Source organism: Phascolarctos cinereus, unplaced genomic scaffold (genome assembly GCF_003287225.1).
Source record: "Phascolarctos cinereus isolate Bilbo 61053 unplaced genomic scaffold, phaCin_HiC Scaffold_5;HRSCAF=322, whole genome shotgun sequence".
NCBI lineage: Eukaryota > Metazoa > Chordata > Mammalia > Diprotodontia > Phascolarctidae > Phascolarctos > Phascolarctos cinereus.
In genome coordinates this window covers 198996787-199008882 of record NW_027555958.1, presented here as the reverse complement: position 1 = coordinate 199008882, position 12096 = coordinate 198996787, and the positions used below count along the sequence as shown (strand labels likewise).

General features: G+C 39.2%; 1 protein-coding gene across 1 annotated transcript in view; it reads left to right on the top strand.

Annotated features, from left to right (window-relative positions):
* COL19A1 (collagen type XIX alpha 1 chain) overlaps positions 1–12096 on the top strand; it is a 397465-nt gene that overhangs the window by 326422 nt on the left and 58947 nt on the right. Inside the window, exons 38-39 of the mRNA XM_021000213.2 lie at positions 2299–2352; positions 6652–6696. Of these exons, the coding sequence (XP_020855872.1) occupies positions 2299–2352; positions 6652–6696 (99 nt within the window). The remainder of the gene's footprint in view (positions 1–2298; positions 2353–6651; positions 6697–12096) is intronic.

The following is a 12096-nucleotide window of genomic DNA, read 5'->3' as shown; positions in this document are numbered from 1 at the left end:
ACTCTCCATTAGTTTCATAGAATAAGAATTTTGTCCATAATTCAACAACATATTCAATTTAGCAGTTCAGCAAGCTCTTGTTCAGCACCTAATGTGTGCAGAGCACTGTTCTAGTCCTAATCAGAAAAAGAATGCTTAGAAGCCAAGTCAGAAGGACCTCCACAATCAACAGCCAACCTGGGAGTGATAGTTGTCTCTCATGGAAGTCTTGCTGTGCCCCCAAAGGCAGATTGCCTTGGGAGTCTTTTCCTTGCCCACACCTTTCCTTCCAGGCTCAGCTCCTGTCTTTCATTGTACATAACATCTTTCCCATTGATTATTTGATCTTCTCTGAACCATTGTATTTTTAATCTCTGCTACCAATTTAACTCTCAGTTGTATACAGTCTTCTACAGTGTAAGTTAGTTTTGACTCCAGACGTTACTTTGGGGAACAGGGATTGTGCTTTGTATATTTTTGTGCCCTCCCCCCACAGTGCCCAGCACATGGGCAAATAGTGGGTAAGAGATTAATGATTGGCTAACCCATTTCTACTCATTCAGTTTCAGTGTTCAGTTCCTCACAAGGTTTTTAACAGTCACTGCTGTAAAGCGATTCCATTGATCTTACATGTTTTACAAAAACACAACTACCTAACTTCGTGCTGACCACAAGATAGGCGTTCCTTAAAAGCTTCTTGAATGAATTCCCATAATCCATAGCTTCATTTGTCCTGAGACTTAGTGCTCCTCATGCAATATGCATAGCAATAGGTACCACTTTTCTCTCACCATAATGCAGAAAGTCTTTAATCAAGACATTATCCCTGTGTCTCAACAGCAAAGTTACTGCATTTTGAAGATAAACTAGTAATTGGATTAGGTGAGCTGGGAAGAGAATTTCTCTTTTTTATTCTTAAGACATTAAATGAGAAAGGTTTTTTCCTGTGTCAGCGCAATCTCAGTAGACCCTACAAACTTCCGTTCTGGGTCTACTTGACCTGAGCACAGTCCAGTAGTTCTATGGGAATTATTGTTCTTGTGTACAGATGTGGTCATGTCACTCCTTATCTCAAAAATCTTCAATGGGTCCCTGTTGACTGTCAAATAAGCTTCAAATTCTTTAGGATCTTAAGGCCCTAGAGAATCTGAAACTACCTTTCCTCCTTTCCAGGCTTCAGTCATATTATTCCTCTGTCTTCGCTCTTTGCTTCAGCCAAACCAGACTTTTCTTTGCTCTCCAACCCACCCTGTACTCTCCCACCTCTCATTTTTCCATATGCTTAGAGTAGCTCCCTTTTTACCTGCTCAGTTCTTCTTACTCATATTTTACTTCATACTCATTTAATTCATACTCATACTTTAAAGTCCAGCTCAAACGCTGGCTCCTTCATGAAGCTTTCCTCTATCTCTGTTGCATCTTGTAGGTTGCTAATACTTTCTCCAGTCAGACCTCACATTGTTTTTTAACCCTTTTAGCCTGTAATATTATGTTACTGCTATCTTTATAAGTGTCTTATCCACCTACTAAACAGTAGGCTCCAGAAGATGAGACAATATTTTATCTAAATTCTGTGCCTGTTTCACTGCCTAGGACAGTGTTCTTCATACATGAAGTGATAAATAAATGTTTCTTGTTATTGGGGGAGCAGTTAATTAGGAATATGCTATAAGCAATACAGCTTACAATGCTTCTGAGTTCCCTGATGTACACTGGCTAGAGCTGACATTTCTAAGTCACTTATGTTTTCCACACAGTCATCATAGAGCCAGCCTTCACACAACCATAAGCATAACTGAAAATTGTGTATTAACATTAAAAGCACAGGGACAGGCTACTAAAGGAATTATGGGAAATGTGGCTTTTATATTCCAAAAAAAGGCTAAAGTTAGTTTTTATTTTCTGTTGATATGATGCAGAACACATAGCCCAGTACAGAAATCATTAATTCTCCAGTTTCTTGAAGTATTTAAAAAGTTGATGGCTTTCAAAAATTATAGCCCATTTAGGAATACATAATGGGTAATGTTATGTAAATGACCATTTAAACAGCAAGTCTAAATTCTTAGCTGTATCGAAAGGTTCCAATTAAGGTCACTACATGTAGTTGGCCAAGGTGAAGAAAGCAGCCACAAAATACAAATTTTACCATTTGAAGGCTTATCAGTCGCATGCAGCTGTTCTATCAGCCAGAAGAAATGTAAACTTTTAGGACTGATTTAATTAGGACCAAATGACCTTCAAATTGGGTAAGTTTTAGCAGTCAAACTTTGGTGTCATTTTATTGTTTTCCTCATAAACCAACCTGGTGTGTTACAGGGCTCATCAGGAAGAACTGGACATCCTGGTCCTCCTGGAGCAAAAGGTGAAAAGGTAAACCACCCCTCCTAAAAAAATACCCTATGTACACATACACATCTGTGTGTGTATATGTGAATGTATATATGTGTGTGTGTGTGTGTGTGTGTATACACATTTATGTATGTGTATCTGTGTGTCTGTGTATGAAATTGTTATAACCAAGACTCAGATACTGATAGGACAGGATAGACAAGAGGAGGTAAAAGTGGGATCTCAAGATAAATCCAAAGGGCTGAGTGAAGTTGGGTGTGAGGGGATCTGAACATAGGAACAGAAGCAGCCTACAGGAATAGGAGCCCAAACATGGACCCCATACTGAATGGTCTAGACACAGGAAATCCATCCATAAGGAAGAAGACAGGCAGGATCTAATCACATTAAGCAAGAAGTCCAAGATGAATCCAAGAGTCATGAGGTCTGTCTGATCAAGCAGAAACAGGAGCATTTATTAGAGGGAGTTGCAGTTGACTGGGACATAGGGCAGCAGATAGAAGGGACCCAAATGAAGTCACCCTTATGTTCAAAGAAAAGGAATCCAATCCTTGAGGACAGCAGTGCACTAGGCATGAAATCTACAAGTTGAAAGACTAGGTATAGAGCAGGGAACCTAGCTGCTGAAAAACAAGGGTACAAGCTAGGGGTATCTAGGTGGTGGCACATTAGATAAAGTTCCAGGCCTGGAGTCAGGAAGACTCATCTTCTTGGGTTCAAATCTGGCCTCAAACATTTACTAGCTGTGTGACCCTGGGCAAGCCACTTTACTCTGTTTGCCTTAGTTCCTTATCTGTACAACGGGCTAGAGAAGGAAACAGCAATCACTCCAGCATCTTTGCCAAGAAAACCCCAAATAGGGTAACATAGAATCAGACACAGCTGAAAAACAACTAAATAGTAGGAAGAGTACAAAACAAGAACAAGTTACTGGGAAACTAAGTATTAGACAAAGACAAATTGTAAGGGTCCCAAAGTCAGAATAAGACCAGAAGATTGGCTCCGTCCTGAGCTAGTAAAGAACTAAAACTCCTAATATCTGTTTCCCTAAGTCCAACCTAAGGCAGAGCAGAGCCTATACACTAAGCCAGAGGTGGGGACCTTGGCCTTGAGACCACATGTGGCCTTCTAGGTCCTTGGGTACAGCCTTTTGACTGAGTCCAAGTTTTACAGAACAAATCCTTTTATTAAAGGAATTTGTTCCATGAAGTGTGGTTTCAGTCAAAGGGCCACACTTGAGGACCTAAAGCGCCACATATGACCCCAGGGCCACAGATTCCTCATCCCTGGACTAAACTGAGTAAGCCTAGCTACTAATGATAGGGGAATTGGAGGGGGGTGGGGCAGGAAGAGGGTAGCATGACATTATACTGTCCCAGGGAAAATTCATTCTTTTTTTTTTTTCAATTACCAAACAGCATCACTGAAAAGAAATGAGGCATAATGGTAGTGAGTAACAGAGAAATGCTAACATAAATTTAAAGGAAACAATGTGCTTATTCTATAGAGTTTTAGAAGATTTGCTCTGGTAATGTCACAAGGGCCCCCCTTATTTTTTCATTCATCTCCATCCTCTATGGAATCCATTCAGACATTCCATTGCCTTTGAAGTTAATGGGAATTCCACACTCAGATGAGCTTTGGGGCACAACATAAGATGAAAAATGAGTTTCAATTGTAGATATTGTGCCAGAAAGTGTCTTTTAGTGGTCATACATTTTTCATTATTAATTGACTTGTGAACACTTTGGCATAATTCCCTGAAAGACACTTTGCCACCACTCACTCACATCTAATATGGTTTAGAGACACCCACAAGGATGGACTGCCTGGATGTGTGTTTAGGCAAATGCAAAGACTTGGTATTCTGAATGAGAAGTTTTGAAGGACTCAGTAGTGTACTTTATGTGAATATAAAAGATGGCATGATGCTTTTTATGGGAATACCTGGTTACCACTCATTTTTGACCCAAACTCAGGAAATGAGCTAACATCTATGGGCCATCAAGATACTTGAGCCACATGAATAGGGAGTGTGTAACTTTCCCTTCTTATTCCTTGGGATAGTGTAAAGAACATTGGCTCCTGAATCAAAGAAGGTAACTTCAGATTCTGCCTCTAATACTACCATTGTGACTTAGGAAAATTAATCAACAAACATTTAAGTGCTCACTATATGCCAGGCACTATGCTAGATGCTAGAAATTCAGATACAGCAAATGAACAATCCTTAGTCTTGGGAAATTTACAATTCTCTTACCCTCCCTGAGCCTGAGTTTCCTCATGTGTGAAATAAAAGGGTTAAAGAAGTTGGCCTGAATGTAGCATTACATGCAAACCCATGCACAGACTCTGCTGTTGTTTGCTTTAGATACAAAATTATTGTCCTGAGAAAAATTAGGAATACTACAATACCTTGACATTAAAGTTTCTAAAATCACTCCACCATGAAGAAAAGGAAACTTTTGAATTATGTTTTAAAACATGCTATGAAATATATTTTCTCAAGTTAAATCCTGAATTTCTTTTCTCATAAATTTTTCATCCTGATTCTTTAGAAAAGAATAATCTGTCCCAGACAATTTTTACTGTAAAGGAAATCTCGCCAAAGTAGTATTCTATAGTTATTACTTATATTTAGTAGGACACACCTATTTTTTTTTCTTTTTTAGATTGTACCCATGATTTAATTTAGAGAAACTCTTAGTGAGGAAATTCTCTCTAATAAACCAATCAGTGCCTGCTCTGCAACCTATAGTCTTAGAGGGTCACCTGGTACTCTGAGAGTTAAGTGATTTGCCCAGAGTCACACACCCAGTATGTATCAGAGACAAAACTTGAACGCAGGTCTTCCTGACTCAGGAGCTAGCTCTCTGTCTATTATGCCACACTGCCAAATGAAGAAAGCTGTTCATAATGGTTTTGTACATAATTTTACATGAACATGCCCTTGGCACACAAAACCTGAAGTGGATACAGTGGGATCAAGGGAGAAACAAGCCTACAGAAGGCATGAAAGTGTCCCAGCCCCCTTTGTCTTTGCATAGAGGCATCACCATGTACATCAAATGTGTAGGGCAGATGTCACTTAGAACCAGATGTGTGACTACCTGGGGTTGCTAGCTCACTATTTCTGTCACCTGGACATAATTCCTATCAATAGGAATGATAGAAGAAGAATATAAGAAGATATACTGCCCTTTTCTGTGCGGAAGAAATAGGTTGGACAATTAATCAGCAATTCTTTAAGTACATATACTGTGTGCCAAGCACCATGCTAGGTGCTAGAGATACAAATATGGTATATGGAACAATCCTTAATCTTAGGAAATTTGTATTCTTCTAATCTCCCTGGGGCTCAGATTTCCTCATCTGTAAAATAAAGGGGTTAGACTATTCCTTGAGTTATATTAAGGGGAACGAGAGGGAGGGAATCAGAATGAATGATCAGGCAGGTAGAAACAAAATGGTGTAACAGTATTTTTTTCAAAGGATGGTTCTTTTGACATTCATATTTATGGTGTATAGACACTAGGTGATTATCACCACTGTTACTCAATGTTGTACTAGAAATTTAAGCTTTGGCAATAAGAGAAGAAAAAGAAATTGAAGGAATTAGAATAGGCCAGGAAAAAACAAAACTATCACTCTTTGCAGATAATATGATGGTATACTTAGAGAATCCTAGAGCATCAACTTGAAATAACAAAGTTAGCAAAGTTGCAGGATGTAAAACAAATCTACACAAATCATTGGCATTTCTATATATTGTTAACAAAGCCCAACAGCAAGAGATAGAAAGAGAAATTACATTTAAAGTTCCTGTAGACATTATAAAGTATTTGGGAGTCTACCTGCCAAAAGAAACCCAGAACTATATCAACACAATTACAAAACACTTTTCACACGAATAAAGTCAGATCTAAATACTTGAAAAAATATGAGTTGCTCATGGCTGAGCTATGACAATTCTACCTAAATTAATTTACTTATTCAGTGCCATACCAATCAAACTACCAAAAAATTGTTGTAGAGCCAGAAAAAATAACAAAATTCATATGGAAGAACTAAAGGTCCAGAATATCAAGGGAAGTAATGAAAAGCAATGCAAGGTAAGGTGGCCTGGCTTTACCAGATCTGTAATTGTATTATAAAGGAAAAATCATCAAAACTACTTGGTACTGGCTAAGAAATAGAGTGGTGGATCGGTGAAATAGGTTAGGTACACAAGACACAATAGACACTAGGTGACGTATAGAAAACAGTAGCTAAACCAAATATTTTCCAACTGTAATACATATAATTTTTATACATTTTCAGGGCAATGAAGGATCACCTGGAAAACCTGGACCACCTGGACCTCCTGTAAGTTTTTTTTTTCATGATTGAAAACTTTGAAGTTCACATTTTTAACAATGATAACTTATTACCTAATCTATGTTTAGATATAACACAAAGCTAACACAAATTATCATATATAATTAGATATATATGTATCTACATATATACATATATATAAAATATATATCATAAATAAATAAACCATATACCCATTTAACCTTGGAAAGTCTTGACTGTCCCCTATGTGTTCTACATGCAAAACACATTTAATTTTGTCCTTTATAAATATTTTATTGCTCATTCTGCATCAGTATAATTATGTGACTATTCGTTTCTCATACTTGCCTGCACACACCAAAGTACTTTCCTCAAGTCTCAGCCCCCAGGGGTCAAGGATAATAAACAAATTAGAATCAAATCAACTAGCATTTACTAAGTAGCTGTCATATTTAAAGGATTATGCCAGGCAATGTCGAGATACAGAGTTTAGGTAAAATATGGTCCCTGCCCTCAAGGAATTTGGAAATAAGATGCATAGTACGTGAAAATCTCCTTGTGTAATAAATTAGATAATAATTTTTATGATCTTGATGATAATGAAAGACATATGACTTTCCATATATGGAGGACAGAGGAATAATTTTATATATCCTCTTCAATCAATATAAATCAAAATGATTAGATATAACTAAATCATCTTTGAGGTCCATTCTAGCTCTTGAGACCTATGCATTGAATTCTTTCCTCATCTGAAGCTATGTTCAAACGATAGCAGTGCTCTGTAGTCATACAGGGTTAAAGATTCACCCCTCCTCCCAGAGTCATGAGTAAAGAGCCTTTTTATCTGAGACAAAAGCAGCTGAGGAAAGGGTAGCTACATAGAGAACTATCCAAATATAGATGAGAAAGAACTTCAGCATTGCTCTTGCAAGGGTGGGATGAAGCAAGAATTGAACCATAAGAACCTTGGCTGGAAAGAAGGAATGGTTAGACTAATTGTCATTAGGATGGTGACTGCCTTTGGTAGAATTCCTCATGAGGAGGAATTATCATCCATTTTAGCACCCTGAAACATAATACTGCTCTGCCCATACTGGTTCTGGCTTTAAGAATTACAAGAGCTCTTGTTCCCTAATAAGTGGGAAAAGTGAACGTTGAATCTTAAGAGAAATAAGATATTTAAGCAGCAAATTATTTAAATATTCTATTTTTAGCCCAGGCCATTTCCCCCAGTTTTTTTTTTGTAGTTTCTCCTTGACAAAAAGCAAATCATTGGAACAGGAAATATTTGAGATCCAAATTATGTTGCACGAAGTCCCTAGAAGTTAGACCACAAGGGATCAGGAAAACAGTTATCATCAGAAATATTCCACAAGTACAAGTCTGAGAAATCCTTTCTCCTGGAAACAGCTAACACCTACTTAATTTTATCATCATCCTCCCTTTCATATCACTAAGAACCCATAATTTAAAGAGCTAGGAGAGAGAACACTGATTAAAACTAGCATTTTCTAGGTAAGCGCTTGAATCATATCTCATACAAGTAGAGGGGTCAAATGAGGCTAAGGGGAACAGTAAAGGGTAGAAAAGGGTAGTCTAGGTGTTATTGCTGCATTTTTGTGCAAAAGCAGCTCAATGTTTCTTAGGATGAAAAAAAATCATACAATCCTGGAGAGTAGAATAGGAGTGTTTAGTTCAAATGGGAAACAGTATCCTCAGGGTTTTGATCAGAGCATCCAGAAGATATTCCTGAGGTTGGCATTATAAGTCATCAGCAAGTATTTATTAAGCACCTGCTATGTGTTAGACACTGTGCTAAGCACTGGCGATATAAATAAAGATTTCTTTTAAAAGGCTCCTCCTAAAGGAGCTCTCAAAGTCTAATGGGGGAGACAACAGGCAAACTATGTACAAACAAGATATACACAAGATAAATTAATGATAATCACAGAGAGATTAAAGGATATTGGGAAAGATTTCTTGTAGAAGGCAGGATTTTAGCTGAGATTTGAAGAAAGTCAGAGAAGCCAGGAGGCAGATATGAGAAGGGAAAGAAGTCCAGGCATGGGGGACAGCCAATGAAAATGTGAGAGTCAAGAGATAAGAGTGTCTTAGGAGGCCAGTGTCATTGATCACATAGCATATGGAAAGGACAAAGGTGTAAGAAGGCTGGAAAAGAAGGAAGAGGGCAGGTTATGAAAGGCTGACATGTCAGAACATGGTTTAGGAAGATCAATTTGACATCTGAGTGTGGAGGATGGACTGGAGTGAAGAGAGACTTCCTGGCCAACCAACCAGTAGGTTGCAATACTCCAGGTATGAGGAGATGAGGGCCTGCACTAGGGTGGTCACAGTGTCAGAGAAGAGAAAGGATATATAAGAGAGATGTTATAAGGTAAAATGGACAGAACATGGCAAGTGATTTGATATGGAGAATAAGAAATTGAGTATGAAACTAGGTTGAGATCCTTGGCAACTGGAAGGATTATGGTTCCATAAATAGCAATAGGAAAGTTCAAGAGAGGGAAGGGTTTGGAAGGAAAGAAAATTAGTTCAGTTTGGGGACTTCAAAAGTTTTAAGTTTAACTAATGTCCAATTCAAGATATCCAATAGGCATGTGGAGGTTCAAGATAGGAGGTTAGGATTAGATAAACGGATCTCAAAATCAACAGCATAAAAATAATTAAATCCATGTGAGCACATGAGATTACTGAGTAAAATAGTGCAGAGGGAAAAGTAAAGAAAACCCAGGACAGAGCATTTGGGAATAAATGCTACAGTTAGGGGGCATGACACAGATGAAGATTCAGCAAAAGAGAGTGAGAAGTAGCAGTCAGGTAGAAAGAGATCAGGGACAAAGCAGCATCATAAAACCTATTAGAATGAGAGTATCAAGGAGAAGAGGGTGATTGACAACGTCAAAAGCTGAGGAGAGGTCAAGAAAGAAGAGGGCTGAGAAAAGGCCTTCAGATTCAGCAATTAAGATATCATTGGTGAACTGTGAAGAGAGTGTTATCTGTTGAATGAGAGGTCAGAAGCCAGACTGCAGAGTTAAAAAGAGAGTGAAAGGAAAGAAGTAGAAGTACTAGCCTTCTCAAGACGTTTAGTCAACAGCCGATGATGGGAAGAAGAGAGGTAAAGCACAGTCTTCCATCTGAGTGTGCCTTCCAGCCCCTGCTACCTGTGTCCCCTGAGGAAAGAGGAAAGGCAACCCAGAGCTAGAGCCCAGCTTCCATCTGCAAGATCTTGACTTCCATCTCCTCTTGCATGGAGTACCTTCCATATTCTCTGAGGGAGGAGGAAGAGGAAAGGCAGCAGGGAGTGAGACTTCTATCTCCTGTTGTGCTATTGCCTGACTGATCTCCAGCCTTTGGAGGAAAGAAGAGAAAATAAATGGGACCTTTCTATTTGTCCACACACCTTTCATCTCCTCTGGCTCATTTCTCCTCTCTGAACTCCAGCCTCCTCTGGGAAGAGGAGGGGTGCCTTCACTTAATGATTAACACATTCAAATCTACCCTCTGCATCCCAGAGAATCTGAACCCCTGTAAGTCATCATTCCAGGTAGAAAGAGATCAAGGAAAAAGCAAAAGAAGGTGATTGACAATGTCAAAAGCTATTCCCTCCCCTCCTGATTTCTAATTTCCACCACCCTCAATCCTCCTACTCTAACCAAACATTACCCATCCCTTCCACTATGCCAGTTTAAAAACTGGCCCTCATCTTAAATCTTCTCCTGTCTCATTTCTTCCATCCTCACCACTGACGATACAAGCCTCCCTGGCCATCCTTTCCAACACTGGCTGAACTTTCACTTATTCCTCATAGCTCACTGGTTGAGGCAGGGGAGTTGGAATGTTCCTTGTTGTTTATTGCCACTTCCAGGCACCCCACAAATACACCATATTTATGTCCAGAAATTCTGAAATTCCCTTATCTGATCACAATCTATTGGCTTTTCAGTTTTCCCTCTGCTGTCCCATACCAAAGCTTTCTTTTTGTCCACACCATGACCTCCAATCCTTCGAACCCTGACTTCTTTCCCAGGCTACCATCTGTGCACTATCCACCCTCTCCTCTTTCTCCCATACTGGCCCCTTACTGAACTAGTTGAATTCTATGCTGTCCTCTTCTTCTGGGTCCCTGGCCTCCTTATCATATGCTATTTTTTTTCCTGTCATCCCTCAGCCTTGGATCATACAATATCTGTTCCTTTCACTCCTACATGTGCTGCTGAGTGATAGTGGAGAAAATCCACAACCTTTCTGACTGAGTCCACTACAGATTTATGCTATGTGACCTCAACTAGGACCTCACTGATGCTAGGCAATCCTGTTATATTTACCTTATTGCTTCACTATCCCACTCTTACACTGGCTCTTCAAAGCCTTTTCATCTCTCCTCAAGCCATCCAGGGCTCCCTATCCCTCCATGCTCTCAGCTGAGAACCTTGCCTTATATTTTACAGAAAAAAATTGAGACCATTCACCATGAACTCCCTCTTCTCCACTCCTCCTCATTTCATACCATTCAAATGTCTTCTGCCACTATTTCCAACTTCATTTCTATCTCACACAAACACATAGCCTTATTTATTTCCAAGGCAAATCATTCTACCTTAAGAAGCAGTCCCATTCCATCCTGCCTTCAACAAATTGCTCCTTCTGTCATCCCTAATCTCTTACTTCAACTTTTCCCTGTCTACTGGCTGTTTCCCTAATGCCTACAAATATGCCTGTGTCTCCCTCATCCTTAAAAAAAAAAACCCATCACTCAGTCCTTCCATCCCCACTATCCTCCTAAATACCTTATGACTTTTGTGGCTAAACTCCTTGAGAAGTCTGTCTACAATAGTCCCTCCACTTTTTCTCTTCTCACTCTCTTTTAACTCTACAATCCAGCTTCTGGCCTCATCATTCCACTGTTACTGTTTACTGTAAATTTACCAATAACCTTCTGATTTTCAAATCCAATTTTTTCTCAATCCTCATTCTCCTTGACCTCTCTACAGTCTTTGGCAATGTCGACCACCCTCTTCTCTTTAGTACTCTCTTCTCTCTAGGTTTCAGGACACCATTCCCTCCCATTCTCCTCCTACCTATATGACTGCTCCTTAGTCTCCTTCGCTGACTCATCCAGGTCATCCTCACTAACTGCAGGTCCCATAGTACTCTGTCCTGTACCCTCTTCTATTCTCTCTCTATACTGCCTTGGTTGGTGATCTCATCAGGTCCTATAGATTCAAATATTCTATTATTCTTTATGCCAATGATTTTCAAATTTACTTACCCAACCCTCACCTCTCTGTTTTACTTCCAGTCTCACATCTCCAATTGTCTTTCAGTCATCTTGAACTGTATGTCCAGTGGACATCTTAAACACATCATGTCCAAAACTGAATTCACTTTCTTTCCCCCTAAACA